The 18,454-nt window shown below is 35.3% G+C and overlaps 1 protein-coding gene across 1 annotated transcript in view; it reads left to right on the forward strand.

The window, feature by feature from the left end:
• Positions 1 to 18,454, forward strand: part of XIRP2 (xin actin binding repeat containing 2) — a 92,858-nt gene that overhangs the window by 41,711 nt on the left and 32,693 nt on the right. The window contains 1 exon segment of the mRNA XM_072418284.1: positions 17,148 to 17,287. Within this exon segment, the coding sequence (XP_072274385.1) occupies positions 17,148 to 17,287 (140 nt within the window).

Genomic DNA, 18,454 nt, shown 5'->3' on the forward strand with positions numbered 1-18,454 from the left:
CACAGTTAGAAGAAAACCCAATGCAATGGAACTGAAAGAATGTCTGTGCTCAAATCCAAAAAGCTTTTATATACACAACATATGACATGCTTGAGAGCTGGGAATTCAGAAAATGTCAGATGTCTTGTGCAGACCCAAGCTCTTGAACAGAGAAAAGATTTGAGAATGGGACAGGTGATATAAAAACTCTCCTTTTAAAAGCTCCCAGTTCCGGTATCCCTGCCGAGGGGTCACCCTGATATTGCATGGGTTAGATGGTAAATATCCTATGGGAAAAGAATAAGTACAAATATTTACCATTAGGTGCTGCCCCAGCAGTTAGCACTACCAGTATGTTGCTTGACACCCTGGGATATGGGTGAGGCCTCTTTTTGTCAATTTGTTCCATTCTGCAATAGCCAAATGAGGATTTAACCCAGGAAGTATGATGGGACATTGCAAATTTAACAGCATCCTGGAATGGGGCTGAAACCTTCAAAACAGTAGCAGGGCCTCAATAAATAGTACATTTATTTTGAAGTCTATACTTTAGAGTGTAAAGAATTGAGCAGAGAAAGAAAGAGACGCTAGGGAGATATGTTGTATGGATCACAAATTACAAATTCTTTAGCACCTAAAACCTTCCCAACGGGGGTATTTATTTCACTTGCATATTTAGATATTTGTTTGTGGTTCACCTTTAGGAAAATCTGGGCAGACTTTAGCACAGTTACAATATTTCCAGCATAACATTAAAATGAAATTGCTTTTTTATAAACGTCAGCATGGTGCATTTACAGGAAAACAGAACAAATGACATGCCGAGTGCCAGTCACTCAGTCACACCGTTTGTCTAATCAAAACTCGCTCCATCAGTATATTCCTCACCGCTGATGCAGCATATGCTGCCAGGTTAGAATTCATATAAAATGCATATTTGCTGTGACATTGCTGTCAGAATGAACACAGTAGATTTATTTCACCCTGGAGCAAGGTTTTACTGTATCGTCTTCCTTCCAGCCTGGAAATTTAAGGTGATGGAAGGTGCTATATTAATTGATCACACTGGCTGAAGGAAATCTGCAAGAGCCATCAGTTTCCTAAATGAAATGCAGATAATCAAATAAAAAGATCATATAAAATTCTAAATGGCGGCACTCTAAATCAATATGCATATTAGGATAACTATGGATTTTCTGAGCTGTCAGTGTGTTTTGTAATGAATTGATTCAATTAGTGTGTTAAATGTTACCTTAACCCTGCCGGAATGATTTGCAACAACAGTATAATGGGAAAATGTCCACCTTGATGAATATTATGAGAATGTTAGGGGTGGCAGATGAGTCCAGCAACCTATTTAAGCTGGTGGCATGACATCATTGGTTTTTTAAGTGAAACTCATGATATTGCAACAAATACATAACTTTTTTCTAGGAGTTTTCTTAATGCGATCAGCTCTTCCTATTATTCCTCCAGCAGTGGTATGGGAGGTTTGCATTCTTCGCAGACTTAGCGATTCCTAAGCAATATTGTGGGAGTGCCATTCAATCCTGCATGAGTTCTGCCTGTCTAGTGAATACATTCTACCCAAAAAGGACTACTGGAGCTAGATCTAGTAAGAGATCAGGAACCCTGCTGGAGGGTGGAGAGGGTAAGAAAAAATTTGGGAGGGTTCCAATTCAAGGCAGACCATAGAACTTTCAAGTGACCTGTATTATCCTTTTCATGGTTTAATTGCACAAAAAAGAAAAAAAAAAAAAACCTATTCTGGGCAGATTCAAGGTTCCAGTGTTCCCCCAATATTATCTGCCAGACTTTAAATTACAAATTGAGTAACAAAGTAAGGTCTTGATGACCTAGAACCGAATGCAGCATTGCAAAAATCACATTTGCTTTTAACATGTATATAATTGAGATAAAACCTTTCACTTGTTTTCCTGTAGATACAAAAGGAAATCAGATATACTCGCAGTGGAGTATCAGATTACATTTTGTAAATGTTCTCTTTTTTTACCCAATCATGTTAAAAGCATCTACACAAGGTTTTTCTAAGTGAGCACTTAGATAACTAAAGTGAATATTTATACCCTTTGTTCAGTGAAATGTAGTAAATAAGCCAAAATCTCTCAAAAGTAAGATAAATCCTATCCAACATATGTCCCTATGGGAAGATTGTCCTCCATTCCTGCTGGGGTACCAACATACCATTTTAAACTTCCCTTTACTTTTTCAAAATATAGCAAGTTGGCATTTACATTGGCGTGTGTTGCATAAACATAGACCATTCAAATAAACACAGCACACCACAAAAAAATCCTTGTCACCAAATATTTAACAACCTATTGTGATATAATTATACATTTTTGAAGACAAAATACACATTCATGATACTTGCTGGTTAGCTGTCCGCCATGTATCTATCTCTACCAAATTGTTGATTATTATTACAGAGAGACAATTGTAAGATCATGGTGCAACTTTCTTCAGGTCAGATTTAGAATCCCATGTTTCATACCAAGAATGTCTGCACTTCATGCTGGGAATTCCTTGTCTACTGATCAAATTTAAAACTAGTAACTGGAGAGCACTAATGTGATAAACAGGGATAGAACCTGCCAGAGGCTTTTACCAACATGTGACATGTTACAACATACCAGCCCCATCAAGCAGACGAAAATGCAAAAACGTCAATTTGTTTAACATTTTTTAATGTGATTTGTATTTTTATTGTGTCTCTAGCAGGAAGAAAAATGAAAATGAATTTAGTGTAGTGATCACTGAATTGTGTCAACTCAACTTTTTATTAATGTCAAAACAGGGAAAAGATTGCAGCCCTGTTCTTCAATGGGCCACTTCTATGATGCCTATCTTATGATCCTAAAAATGCCAGCATGCCATCATTGATTTATTACATATCAATAAAAAAATGTTTGTAATCTTCTACTGGAAAGAAAGGATTAATTTATGTACTCCGGATAAAAATGGCTTTTAATACATAAAAAATACACATATATGAGCTGTGTTACCTGCCTTAGCTAAGATTTAAACAGCTCTTCAACAACAATGCAAAGCCAGGTAGATGGCACCACATTTACTATGTCATAGCTGTTTCCTTATTTTGCTTCCATATTCTTTCTACTTAAATTCAGAATATTGTTTAGGGGTGCAGAGGATGTGGAGAGATGAATCTCAGGACTCGAAAACTATCCCTCCTTTTTCACGCTTGGTGGTCTCTGTTGTTGATATGTAACTCTGCAGGGGTATGCACAGTATACAGATAGAAGAATATCTAGCAGCAAATGTCTCTGATCATTAACTTCATCTCACTGCTGTGTCCATCGCAAGATTTATTACATCTCTATAAGAAGTTCTGTGTTGACCAAACAACATAACATTAGCCACCCCCTCGCTTAGTATTAAGCTACCATATAATGCTATATTTTCAAAGATTTCAAATATTTTTTTCAAAGATTCAAACTTTGAACTCATCAAGTGGATGGTAAATCATCAAATCCAATTATTGATAGTAAATCTGATCATATTTTTGATTGAGAGTACTGTAGAAAAAAACATTGCATATTGTTTGCCTAGCAATAGATTTGCTGACATTGATCAAGTTGCCATTTATGTAATGCTTAGAAAATGGGCTCTGCATGAAAAATAGCCTACAATTAGCATATATTTTCAAGGCATTACTATTTTGCAAACATTGACTGATTGTCTTTCTTATAAGATGCATGGTTTTGGGAAGAAAAAGCAGTGACAAAGATGAGCTAATCACTGTACTGCTTCTTCGTTTACAGTCTATTCTTGGGTTGGGCAGGTCCAACTTGACCTAGGCTCATTGGAAGGGAGTAGAATAATAGTGGCCATTAGACTGAGGACATCTTGTGGCAGGGGAAATCCCTGGATATATAGGAATATTATTACTTAATATATTTTAAGTGGTTCAATTTTATCTTTTTTTGCACTACCAATGAGAATGTTAGAATAGAATCCTAATCCTAATTTCCAGATACCATCCACTTTACCAAAGACAGTCTACTATTATAACCAAGCTGCCAATGTGGCTTTATAACTATTTCATTACAAACAGGCTTAATGTGTTTAATGATTTTGTCTTTTTAGAAAACACTGTTAGAAAATGATAGAAAAGAATGACGTGTGTTTTCCCTTTGGTAAAATGATTGCAGATTTCTCAAACTGCAGCCACTGGAGACAACAGAAGATGTACTTTTGTTCTGATTTCATGACAGCACTGTGAATGACCTCTCTGTGTTCTTTGTGGTGTACCAGAGTAAATGTCATTTAATAAATTGCAGACTGTTATTTTGTCTATGGGTGACAGATGTCAAGATTCTCTGTAATTATGTCAGTGTTAGATGTTGTCATTCATATTTCTGTTTCCTTCACAGTCTGATCTCCCAGTACAGGCATTTATACGCAAACACATTTATTTTTTACAGTGATATCAAGGGTATCTGTCACTATACTCAACAGATGTCATCAATATTAAAGACTGAAGTTATTGATTATGGGTTTTTGGGGTGTGGGGAATCTTCTGGAAGTAAGGTACTGTTACCTGCTGCACTGTACCTAAAAGGGGAAATTCATTTTCCATGAAAAATTGATCTCAGTTCTAGGCGAAGTGGTAGAGGTACAGATACAGGTACAACAAGATCAGTTTTATCAGCAGCATTAACAGGATATCTTTTTTTAATATTTATATAGCATGGACATATTTTGCAGTGCTTTATAAAGTCCATAGTCATATGACTAACTGCCCCTCAAAGGGGCTCACAATCTGATGTCCCTACCATAGTCATATGTCTTTAATACTGCCTTAGGTTAATTTGAGGGGGAGCCAATTCACCTAACTTCATGTTTTTGGAATGTGGGAGGAAACCCACACAAACACGGGGAGAACCTGAAAACTCCATGCAGATAGTGTATTGGTTGAGATTCGTACCTGGGACCCAGCGCTGCAAAGACTAGAGTGGTAAACTAACAGGAAATTGATTAATTATGACAATGCAGAGGTTACTTCTACACGATATGGTTAATATGTGCACTTTAAATTGTAATTCCAACTAAATTAAAAAAATTAATGTGGGACAGATTCTAGTAAGGTGAATTAAGGGTGCCAATAGGAATGAATGGCAATGTAGCAAACACATGTGATGCGTGGTGCCACTGCATTTTTTTCTAGGTGTAAACACATTTGTTAATATAACACATTTTTGGAAAAAGGTCTTAAAGTTAGGTTCAAGTCAGTTTCAAGCAACAAGAAACAGTTGGCTGCCAAGATACAAATTCATCAGAGAGTAGTAGGGAAAATGTCCTCTGCAGCCCTCTATATAATGTACAAACTCTGGTTCCCTATGAACCATTGCTGCAGTGATGTGGACCTTGCCAGGGCCACACAGAACTTCCTGCTTCCACCATCTGAACATGGCCTTAACCTTTCGTTACTTCTGTTTTGACCTTTTAAGATTTATTTCTCCACAATGCCTATAGCTACAGTAGGGCTTATTTCAAATGATTTTAGTATTTGTTCAGAATATCAAAATGCTTTCTTGATCCTGGACTGGGTACAGGTTCACTTTAAAATTACCCCTAACAACTTAAAATAAATACACAAATGTATAGTCGCCACCACCACAAAAACAATCACCTACCCTGTTGTATTTGATTAAATTAAATAGTAAAAATGAGATAATTTAGGAAGACTCTTGTATGTTATGTGACCAAAACAATGTAAACCATTTTTAAAAAATTGTGTTAGGATAGAGCGAACGAGTTGTGCAGGACTGGATGGTTCTCAGCCTAGAGCTGGAATTTTCCTTTCTTTTGCTTAAACATAACTTTGCCTGAATTCCTAACATTGAAAACTCCTAAAACTTAACAGCCATCTGAATGCCAAAACCATTCACCTTTTCCTACACTGATTCCTATCAGTCTTGCAATAATCCCCAACGCTCCTCTTTAATGTCCAATATTGCGGATTGATATTGTACCAATTCTGTTTTCTCTAGGTGCTATATATCCGGACACCATGATGTGCTGTACTCAGCATTGCAAAGTCTCTGTAGATAGCAATTAGGAAGCCATTTACCAGAGCCATGCAAGCAGTCATATAAATAGCACTTATTGCTGTGAAGGCACAGCTGCTGGCTCAGTGTGGGTGTGTATGTCTGGAGCTCAGTAATGCTTACACTTGTTGTCTTCTGTAAATGATCGGCAATGTGGAATCATTCAACAGAACCTGTCACCATGCAGGGATTGTACTTTTTGACATCTGTCTTTTACTAGACATACACAAAACTATGTCTAGTCAAATACAAGCAGAGTTTTTAATATTGCTTTCTGAGTTCTAATAAATAGAAGTGCCTGCCATAAAGATATTGATAGATGGCCAGTAGATAAATTAAGACTGTATGGTAAAATATGAATAAATCAAATAAAAAAAGAAATATTTCAATAATAAAACATACAAATCAGTATAACTTATTTTTATATATATATATATATATATATATATATATATATCCACAAAAATTCTAAAAAATAGCTCAGCTTAAATTCATACGTTGTATTATTATTATTAGGGGAAAAAATCTAATAATACTGCATTTTATTGAAAACTCCCCTTGTAATAGTAAAATGATAAACCCATAGGGCTCATTTGTAGGAAATTAACACATATGTGTGCAAAAATTGTGTATTAGGTATCGTAATACATACAACAGAAAGTGGAAAAATCAGTGGGTCATTATTAACACGTAACCTAAATTATTGAAGTGTAAAGTTAAAAGCTTTGTTTACGGAGAATTGTGGTGAGTTTTGCTGTTTTATAGAATTGCACCCCATTATGCCTCCAAAATGAACAAGCTGCACATGGTTTTGTAGTGTGAATGGGCCCCAAGGTAATTCAATATAATATATGACATGATGCCATCTTAATTGACTTTAGTAAAGGAACCATATTTTTCATGGTTATAATAATCCTAGCAATATTGTATATAAGACTTATTTTATATTGGTTTTCCAGACTTCATATATATGAGATTATCTTCAAAGATATTTTATACTATTACTCCTGTTTTTTTTTTGTTTTTTTTTATTCCCATATAGTCTTTAGAAAAAGATTGCTGAACTTAGCTGCTTTGTCCTGAATGATGTGTTGTGTGCCAAAGAAAATCCCAATTGGTGGCTTCAGAACCAAAGTGCATAAATAATTCCATTTGCCTCTGTGAAGCTTTAATAAATAAAAATAACACACTCACATAAACAGACGCCCTAGTTTACCATTACGCTTTTTTCACTTTCTAACCACAAAATATTGTAATTAATACTAGCTAGGTTCATTTATATTTTATTTGGTCTTTAACTCTTTCTGTTCTAAGGCCAAAAACATGTTATATAACCTATTTTTATAATAGTGAGATGATCTAAAAAGGAACAGATTTGGGATAAACATTTCATACTGACACGTGCACATTTTGTGATGGGAAAGGAAACCAGTGATTACTTCAAACATCTAGTTAGGTGAATATTTTCATTGTCGTAAAGGAGATTTTCATGTTCAAATAAAAATATTTCAGCTGGTTTTGACGTCTACTTGTGGTTTCCTAATTCATGAGCATTTGAGCTTGTTATTTGCCACTTTCAAATCAAATCCAGAATAATAGCTTGTCAATTCAAATATTTAGATCATCAGCAAGTGTGAGGACTATAATTTATAAAATATTGGACTTTGGATTGTTGAGTGATGCATTAAGTAACAGGACAGGTGCCCTATGGCAATATATTAGCTTTCAATGCAGAAAGCAAACCCCAACACTAATCCTCCACATAGGATTTACAGTAATATTTTTCAACAAGTGCTTTGTGGAACCGTAGTGTTTCTCCAGAGGTTGCCAGGGTTCTTTGAGCAATAAGTTTGTGACTCTCAGTTTGACAAATACCAATGAGGTTCTTGGATATCTCTAAAGGTGGCAGCCTTCCCGCTGATTAACGATGTAGATCTTCCTACTGGCCACCACACTAATCTACTGTGAGCTGTGGATACATTAACTATAGCAGGTTTTCCCTGACAATCTGAAAGTTATTTTAAGGGGTTTCCTCATGGTAAAAAAAGTTGAGAATCACTGGCTTGGGTATATATTAAGGGTCTATTTATTAATGTTTTACCCAAAATTTACATAACTTTTACCTAAAATTTGCAGATTTTTTTTTACATTTCATTGCATTAGATAATGTGTGAACCAACCTTTACTCATGATTTACACATTTATTAATAGAATTCAATGTTGGAAGAGAACATTTATAAATAGATCCTTAACCATATTCCTCACTTTATCCCCAATCGTGATGTTATCCCTCCATGTGATGCAAATATTAATCTTTTCGGAGAAGAAATGTTACTACTAGTATTTGGGTATATTCCTATAGTAAATAATACAAGATCCAATTTTCTATTTATCATAATATAGTATGTTATAGGTATGTTTTTAAGCAGGGAATCTTTGCCATAAAAAATATTACTTTTAGAATTCTATCATTCAGCTTTCAGGGCTAGGACTTTATGATTAGATATCAGTACAACAGCTCAATTATAGTAGGAATAGGATTTATTGGTGGGAGAAAACACAGCTGAGCCCTTTGCATGAAGAGACCTCTCCACTGGAGTTCCCAAAAGAATCCATAGACTGACTCAGCCTGGCAGACTCTTTTTGGTTGGACTTTTCCTTTAGGACTCTCCCGCATTAAACAGCTTTATCTATTGTCGATTCCTGCATAATAACTGCATATTTACCATGCAAATGAAATATTCAGTATTCACCAAAGAACCTTTCCAGAGTTATTTAAATTCATAATCTTTGAAGCGGTCTAAATGCTCTGTGCCCAGGCCAGCAATGACCCTGTACATTTCACTGTCCATTAACAGAGCCTGATGCTGTCCCAGAATCTACCATGGAGAACTCCCCTAACAGGTTCGGCTGACATAGAAACTCAGCTATCCAATCTCTGTATTATTTGTAAAAAAAAAAAAACATTTGTTGGAGAAATATTGCTTCTTCCCTGCAGAAACTTGAGAGATAACAAAGAAAAAAAGGTTTGCTCATGGATACCCAAAACTGATTATTGAGGCTTTAAAATATCATCTAAAAAATTGGCCATTTAAAAGCATCCTTCTATATCATATGGCATGCTATTGGTTCCCCTACCTTTGTCTGGTTAGAAATAATAACATCTAACATTAAATTACTACTTTTATGCATTAAAAAAGCCATCAGCCTCAATGTCCTTAAAAAAGTGCTAAATAAACATCTCAAATATCCCTGCAGCACTCCAAGTTTTAGACATCAACTAAAACCTGTCCAGTATTATAATACTGACCCATTCCTCCCAAACCCGAAAAAAGAGGCTTTTTCATACACTTCAGGATATTTAGCTTCACATTCTTTTCCATTTTGGCTTTGTCAAATAAAAAGTGAAGTAAAAATTTAAAGCAGAACTGGTCTTGGTGGGTGGTGAGCTTCTGTCACCAAATATGTACAGAATACTTGCCGATTATGGCACAGACTTGATTTGTTTGCTGGCGCCTGGCAGCAAGGACCTAAAACAAAAAGCTTTAAGGGACCAGGGCTTTTTTTTGCCAAAACCAACTTTGCATGTTGCTTGTCAATTAGCTCTACCTTTACCTCTAGCTCTACCAGCTGATTTTTTTTTTCTGATTAGATCCAATGAGGATTGAAGAGCAAAACAAACTCTAACTTTCTCTATCCAACCAGAAAATGGTTTCAGCCTTAGATGGCTTTCAACAAACCAAAACATAGAATTAACTTTTAATAAAAATAAAACTGTAGCATATTATTTTAACCCAGCATTATTAAAATGTTTCTGGGAGCTGCAGAACATACACAGAGCAGATACATTTTTGAATGAAGCCGGTTTCATGCTCTATGCTATTGTGCTTTTTACTCGTTTACATTCACTGTATGCTGACAATCTTTTCCAGGCTGTTAAATAATGCTGGAAAGTATGGATTTCTGCTGATTTTCTCCCTCTACATTCCCTGGAGTGGATTTTTTTTTTCAAAGATAAAAAAAACACTTTTAGCTGCTTCATTATGATCATTGCTTCCTGGCAACTTTGCAAAGATTATTCCGAGTTACTGAGAAACATTGTAAATTCCTTTGAAGCCTTCAGCGCTTTTAACATTATTATTTTGGTAAAAGTCATTTTTTAACCTGGCTCTACGTACCAACAAGAATTGTTTTCTAGGTGCACTTTGCTATGTTCTTCAGGGTATGAAGCACAAGAGAATAAGTCATTATGACAGATCCACCTGTGACTTAACTGGAGAGGAAAATACTTTGTGGAATTCCCGTCATACATTGCTGGGTACAGAGGCAGTTTCTTGCAAGTGTGAGCAATCTCTGACCTTCCATATGTTAAGTTATAACTCTTGTAGGAACTAGATTCTCCAATAGGTATATTTGTTAGGTTATGTCCTTCAGTATAACCTGGAGTTCCTTTGTTCTTTAAAGGTTGTCAAAACCAATAACAAAATTCTATATATTGCAGTGATTTCTATAAATTGCTATAAATCTTTATATTGCATTTTACTAGACATTTTGCACGCACTGTACTATATCTGTGGAGGAGTAGTTTTGTCATCCTAGGATGCTTCCCTCTGATTTGGACCACAAACACATCCTGATCTTCTTCTTTCCATACCTGGAAGTTTCTTTCCATACCTGGAGTCCGGAGAAAGAATGAGCAAAGCTGCTAACTGAGATTTTAGATTAATGCACAGGAAGTTACTAGTAATGGTGCCAGATCATAAGGTATTTTTAAAGATAACCAACACAAACACCACGTCTAAGGAGTGAAGAACTGCAATATATACCAATTTTGTTTTCATGTTATATATCCTTTACAGGTAGTCCCTGGGTTACATACTAGATAGGGACTGTAGGTTTGTTCTTACGTTGAATTTGTATGTACGTCAGAACAGGTACATTATTTAAATAAACGCAATTATGACAGATGTTTGTCTCAACATATTATTAGGCAGGGTGGTGTTAGTTACTGTAAAAAATCCTATGCCTAAGAATTATAGGCCTACAATGTAATATAAACTTCCATGCAAAACTGCTTTTGGCGTAAAAATACTGACATAATTAGACCACCAGGGAGGTTAAAAAACTTTATAGACAATTTTCTATCCTCATAAGTAAAGTAGTTGAAACTTGTACTGAATAGTACTGAATTGCTAACCTCATCTTTGAAAAGATATTGGCTTTACTGTCATGCTGACCATGATCACGTAAGCTGATCAGGAGTTGTGATCTAGAACCTTCAAACGGTTTTATTTGGCATTTACTTGTTTTTTAGGTCAAAGAATCAAAATACTAAAGCTTTTTGATTAGCGGACAACAAAGAAACTAGCAGTTTAGGAAGAGTTCAGCAGTGACAACTTTTAAATATTTGTGCTTGGTCTATAAAGTAAATGGTAGTTTATTAGAGAAAACAATTCACCAGTGATCTTTGTCCCCTTTTATCCAGCACTTTTTTTAAGTATGTCTTGTTGGTATTTAATACTTCTGACTTGCAGTAAGCACAGAAGGCTCTCCATTTGCGTTATCCATAAAAGTATGATCCAATAAAACACTAGATGGCTACAAGTGTATTCTCTCTGGTAAAATGGACCTCACAGTGTCATTTTAAAATCAATTAGGAATTAATTTACATATCTGCGGCTTACTCCTTTGAGAAAATGATCACATAAATAGGCTGCCTTAATGCAATGCACAACACTCAGTTTAATGTACATTGGTGGTCAACACAATCATTTGTAAGGGCCCTAAAAGTTCTGATCTTTTAGGGAATTGTTAGGCGACATGAAAAAATAATAGCTTTACCCATGATAACCACATAACACATTTAAGTTGTGACGTTCCTACAGATATACACTGCTTCTATGTGCAGCAATTCCTATTCATTAGGAATGTGGCTTTGGCCTGTTGCTTTGTTGTTTTCTGTACTGAGAAATCATTTTAAATGTATTTACTCCCAATGGTGCAGGTAACAAATAAGCTTCATTATCAAAGCCGAGTATAGAGGAGAACGCTCCTTGACCTGATAATCATTTCAAGTAAGATTCCAATTACCATCCAGAAATAATTTGTCATTTAGCAATATCCTTTGGGTAAAAAAATATATTATGGTATACAACAATAATTTTACAGTATATTCCTCTGTATTACAAAGTGGCATCTCTAATGTTCAGACTGGTTATACAAAAAGTATATATATATATATATATATATATATATATATATATATATAAATATGATATAAAAATAGCGATATAAATATATATAACATTGATATAACATTTATATAACAATAGATATAGAGTAAAGTGTGAAAGTTGCAGGCATATCTACTAATGTGGTTGACATTGTATTAGCATAATATTTACCAAAAATATTGTTGACCACCAGAAAGGTGCTGTATATTTACTAATATATTGACACTGTTGAGATCTCCCTATTCATTAATGTGGTGATCAAATGACATCATCAACACTCTTATGAATGATCGCCATTGTCTGGGTTATTACTTGATAGTAGTAAGCTCAATTGGGAATAATAGAGATCACTAATCAAATATGATCATTGACATTATTAAATCAAGTTATCCATTCTGACCTCCCCATAATGAAAAGGTATAGGTTACAGGCTATCACACTATATTATAAACCTAATACAAGTGTCTCTCCTGCACATGGGTGGGAGCACTGCTACTCTATGTTTGACTTTTGTAGCTTTAGAAATGTTCATGCTCAGGAATGGATTAAACGCTTCAGACAAATACATATAAGGTACAGTCTATAGCAGTGTTTTGCAAACTTTTTAACATGGGGGAACCCTTGAAATAACTTTTAGGTCAGGAAAATCCCTCCTATAATTACCATGTTTACAACTTACAGTACATTAGTATGATCATCAGTATAACTAATGCTTCCCACATTGTTGGCCATTGGTAAGAACGACACCCTTACAGATAGCCAAAAATATGGGTGTCAGTTGAACTGAGGGTCACAATTTTTTTATTGCTCAAGGAACCCCTAGCAACCTCTGTAGAATCTGGTTGAGAAACACTAGTTCATAGTGTATAGGTTTCTTTATGTCTTCTTACAGCTAAATGTGCTTTAGCTTTTGCTAAGAATTTGCTTTACAGCTTAATTGATAAAATAAATGATTATACCAGCCCTGGTGTATTGCATGGAAATCTGGATTTACCCTTTCATACTTAGTGAAATTGCTTTAACTTTTCTGTAAAAGGATTTTGCTATTTCACTGAAGATGAGATTGCTCACTGTACATTAAGCATGTGTTGTATTATTATTTCAGGCGCTTACTTGTTATAAACCAAGAACTTAGCTTATGATTATGCTACTTGACATTTTTTGCCATACTCAGAAACACAAACCACATACTCCTAGGCAGACGTCTTCCTTCTTACATTTCGATTAGCATTTTCTTTTCACGTTGTTTTGTGAGTGCTTATTACCAAAGCTAAGAGCCATCTCTAGGTTTATGCCCAAAATATAAGCCAGACTTCAACATGCTTGAACTTGGAGCACCTTTATCTGCGAATAAGTGTGAATCACCAATATTAGTTCTCCTATGTTCACCATTCTATCTATGTGCATAAAATTGCTATCTAGGTCAGGCAGCTTCATCTCTGATGACTGCTATTGGAAGTTTCCTTCCTTTAAATTTAAGTTAAATGCTTTCCCTAATTACTAGACAAACTACATGTTATAAAAATAACAGTGATTTATATTTCTCTATTACAATTATATTAATAATATCTGTGAGTTATACTTCTCTATACAGTCTTTTAGTCCTTTGTATTGACCACTTTGTCCAAGGACATCAATTTAGAGCTAAATGAAAGAAGTTCACATGATATGTTAAAGCCTTACAAGAGATATGATTTTGGTCATATGTAGTATGAGTTTCTGGAACTTTCTATAGGGTATTTGTTATTACTAATAGAAAAGATATCTTAGGGAGTCATTGGTAGCCACAGCCTTTGTTCACTACTGACACGCTGGGGCCCTACACAATCTTTATTCACCACTGATAGGCTGGAACCTTCTATGGTCTGTGTCTACCACTCACAGTCTGACGCTCTCTCTATTTTCTTACTACTACTGAGAACCTGGGGTCATCCATGGCTGGTCAGTGACAGACTGGGGCCTTCTATTGTCGGTGTCTACCACTGGCAGACCAGGGATCTCTACATTTTCGGTCTACCACTGGCGTGTAAGGAATCTATACATTCTGTGTCTTTTACTGGCTGGCTACTGTTCATATCTACTGCTCACCATACTTGGTGACATACTGGGACCCATACGTTCTGTGTCTACCACGGACAGTCAAGAGCTCTCTACATTTGTTGCATCCCACTAACAGGCCATGGCTTTATATATTTGGTGTCTACCACTGGCAGGTCGGGCCTCTCTACAGTTTGTATCTACCTCTGCTAGACAGTGGCTCTTGACATTCTGTGTCTTTTACAGGACTTAGCCCATCTCTATCAGGGGGTACTCGGGACCTTCATTGGGGGCCTATGTCCACCAATAAGAGTCTGGGGCCCTTTTCAGTCTGTATCTACTGCTGACAGACTGGGGCCCTCAACACTATTTGTCTACTACTGAGATGCTTGGGCTCTGTATGCTGTGTCTACCACTGGTGGGTTTGGGCCCAACCTAAGGCTGTACGACACCACCAATCTAAAATAAATCCAACAGATGAATTCTAGATAGGGTTACTAAACTTTGTATATCACTTTCCTTTACGGCATATTCATATTAAAATTTCTTTCCTTTTTATTGTAGATGTGTAGAAAGAGTTGGAGGCCTCAAGTGATTTTTCTCTTCTCAGTTCATTGGATCTCATTAAATTCTAGGACAAAGCCAAAGTAATAGAACTACTGACTGTAGCAATCATCAGAAAATGTTATCTTTCATAATAACCTGCACTGGGAAAAAGACAGCCAGAATCTGATTGGTTGCTCTGGCCCGAGCCTCCTCTATCTGTTGCCCTGTTTTTATTTCCTTGGGTGTAATCTATAAAAAGCAGATCATTTGGGTCACTGAGTTAGAAAATCTGACTTACCAGAAAAGAGACACGTGTAGATTATTGATATATTATTCATGAGAAAATAAATTAAATGCAGACCCACTAAGGCAAACATCTAGTATTACTAATTATCTTTATACATTGTGATATTACTCTGGGGTAGAACTCCTACTGCTTCTTAGTTTGAAACAAATTATCAGAATTTCATTGCTAGATGTATCAGATTTATTGCGGTCTTAACAGAGTTCTTCGGAAAGCAGCAATCCAGCACATACTTTATTGTTTTCATGCACTTTATACAGAAAAAAAAGAGAAGGAAAACTAAAACTAGCATAAATCATAGACTTCAAATACTGGGTCTTAAAAACATTGTCTATTTTTTAGCAAACAAAATAAATCCACTGCTTCTATTGTAGGGCGAGTCGATAACAATTCTATTTAATGTTAGTTTTAGATCATCACTGGGAGTCTGTATGGTTCTAGGCGTACGATTTAGCTTTCATCTAAACTAAGTGGTTTAACAGCATGGTTCTACTTTTTTCTTTAATTTCATGCACTCCTTTTAAACTTTTAAAAAATTGCAGTATCAGTATACACGCATAGATACAGGTATATGAAAGAAGTCAACTCAAATTTCTTTACTGTGTATTAATCAATAGGTGCTTACTTTTATTAATAAATATACATAAACAAAATAACTTAATTAAATGACGTAGAACTTCCTGGCTAATGTTGTCTGCTTAGTGCAGATTTAAAGGGCCATCCTTGCTCCATCATCTCTTTTATTGTAACAGGAACAGAAGCTAAAATTTCAAATTTTTCTGTTAGTACCACCTGCAGTTGAAATTTGGTATTACTGTTAGTACTATCAATATAATAAACTGCTACAGATTTAATGGAGGTCCTAAACAATGCCAATACATACTTTTAACATTTTAATTTAGCAGTGAATTATGAGCTAGTTTCTACATTTTATAAAACTTATCAGAAAGCTGAGCTGTGTCTTCCACATAAAACTATTGGCCCATTAATTAATGTACATGGCTTACTGGCAACTAGGGATGTGTGGGAAGCAGGGGAAAGCAGGTAATCTTTTAACATAAGATGTAGAACTTCATATCCTAAAGCCCAGGGTTCAAGAAAACTCCAGTACCCCAAGGGCTGTGTAAATGTACTTGCTTGTACTGTACTGCGGTACTCTTGTCCATGCCTTTTTTATACTGACTAAACTTTAAGGAAAGAAAATACTAAAAAAGAATGATAACTGACTTTATATTTCAGTGTCTATGAGACCTTTATGTGAAAAGTAACTAAAAAATAATAATAATAATAATATTCTGAAAAGATCCTTTTTGGTAAATCACAGCCATTAGTCAGCTGATATCTTGGGGCAGTTGTTGGAAGTTATAATGCATACTGTTGTAACATTTCAAGACCTTTGAGTGCCTGGACACCCCTCTGCCCCTGCTATTTTTTTTGTTTTGGGCTGCACCAAGGCTTTGTTTATGTATAAATGTGCGGAGATTCAAACCTATTTGCTTTTTGCCAGGTAGCCCTTGGTCGAAAACACATTTTTATAGACTTAATATTGTAATGACTCAGTATTCTGCTATACTGTTTAAAAAAAACTTAGGTCTTAACCCTTTTCAAAAGGTGACAGAATAGCCCACTGGGGTCACTTCTGATTATTGTATTTACTTAAGTTGTGACTGTTGTGACTGTTGTGTTTTCACATATAACTTGTTCTTGTATCATTTGAGTGTACACCAAGCAAAGTAGTTAGCAGTGGTTGTATAATGTGCATGTGATGTAAATTTTGTGTGGTCATACATAGCCTGTCAACAGTCAGGAGCTACTTTTGAGACCTACTGATGTTGCATTATTTTTAATGCATCTCAAGTTCCAGTGCCTGACTATGTAAAGCTGAGTAGTATTACATGCAGTCTTATTTAATCATAAAAGCAGGCCCACTTACAGACTTTTAAAAAACTTTTTTAGGTGACAAGAAGGAACGTTTTGAAGAGAAGACCAATATTGCAAGTGCTCCATTAGATCTGCTGGAATCTTTGCCATTAAAAGAAAGGATGGCTATGTATCAAGCGGCTACCACCAGCAAGGGCCACACTTCAAACGTTAATGTAAGTAATCAAAAAATGTGTTCAAGTACCTATAATGACTTAAAACAAGCAATAGTAAAAAAAGAGAATAAAAATAGAAAAGTAATAAAAGCTATATTTGGGTGTTTTGTTACAGGAAGCTATCCATAATCATATATATATATATATATATATATATATATATATATGTATATATATATATAAATATATGGGTCATGGTGACTGCTCTTGGTTGGGTTTATTTTAATCTGAAATAATCCTACTTATTTTTTGCCTTCTCCTTGTCGTTCCTCCTTTGTCAACATGCTAAGAATTTTTTTCATGGCATAGTTTGTATCTAAATGTCAAGATCAATTAAAATTCAGAGCTTGCATTGGGAAGAAAATGTTGTTTCTATGTACTTTGGAAAATGTAATGTTTATACACATATATTTTGATCCAACACTAAATCCTTTTCTATGTGCTGCTTACTGAATAAAGCTGGAGTAGTAGACCCCAGAGACTAAGCTACTTTATCAATGAAAGACCAAACCAGATATTGGGATATACAGTATACAGTATATAACCCTTATAAAGAATATTTACTGTATGAAAAAACATTGGAGTTTCATGATTCACTACTTTTAAAGAGTCTTGGCCAACAGGTTTCTGACCACAATAGTAACAGAAGCAGATCCATGATAGGAGGACAATTGTGTCCCTTAATCTTCTAGTTAGAAATATAGGATTCTATGCCAATGCATGTATGTAGACCTATGGTAGGTTAGAAGCGACTCACTTCCTCATGTCTCCAATGTCACACCTCCCCCATGCCCATACTAGGCAGCATTTTTTACATTTTAAGTTTGCATTTTACATATACAAAAGTGTATAGGATATAATGATACCCTCCTTGCTTATCACAGACTTCACTTCATCTTTAAGAGATTCTATTGTTTAAGTATGCATTTGCTTTTATAATTTAAATTCCCTTGAAGTTCGCTCGGTGAAAATTACTTTGCTATCTATTGTTGAAGATAAAACATGCCCTTAAAAAGAAAAATTGATGAAGGGCTGTAAATGTTAGCTTGGCGAGCATAAGGTTTAGAAATGCATTCCAAATCATTTACCACAATTCGAGTAGCTTGGTTAAAGCACTTAAAGAGAAATGTAGTTTATTTTTTAAAAACATATCTATTATGGAATCAA

This window comes from Pyxicephalus adspersus, chromosome 7 (assembly GCF_032062135.1).
Source record: "Pyxicephalus adspersus chromosome 7, UCB_Pads_2.0, whole genome shotgun sequence".
Lineage (NCBI taxonomy): Eukaryota > Metazoa > Chordata > Amphibia > Anura > Pyxicephalidae > Pyxicephalus > Pyxicephalus adspersus.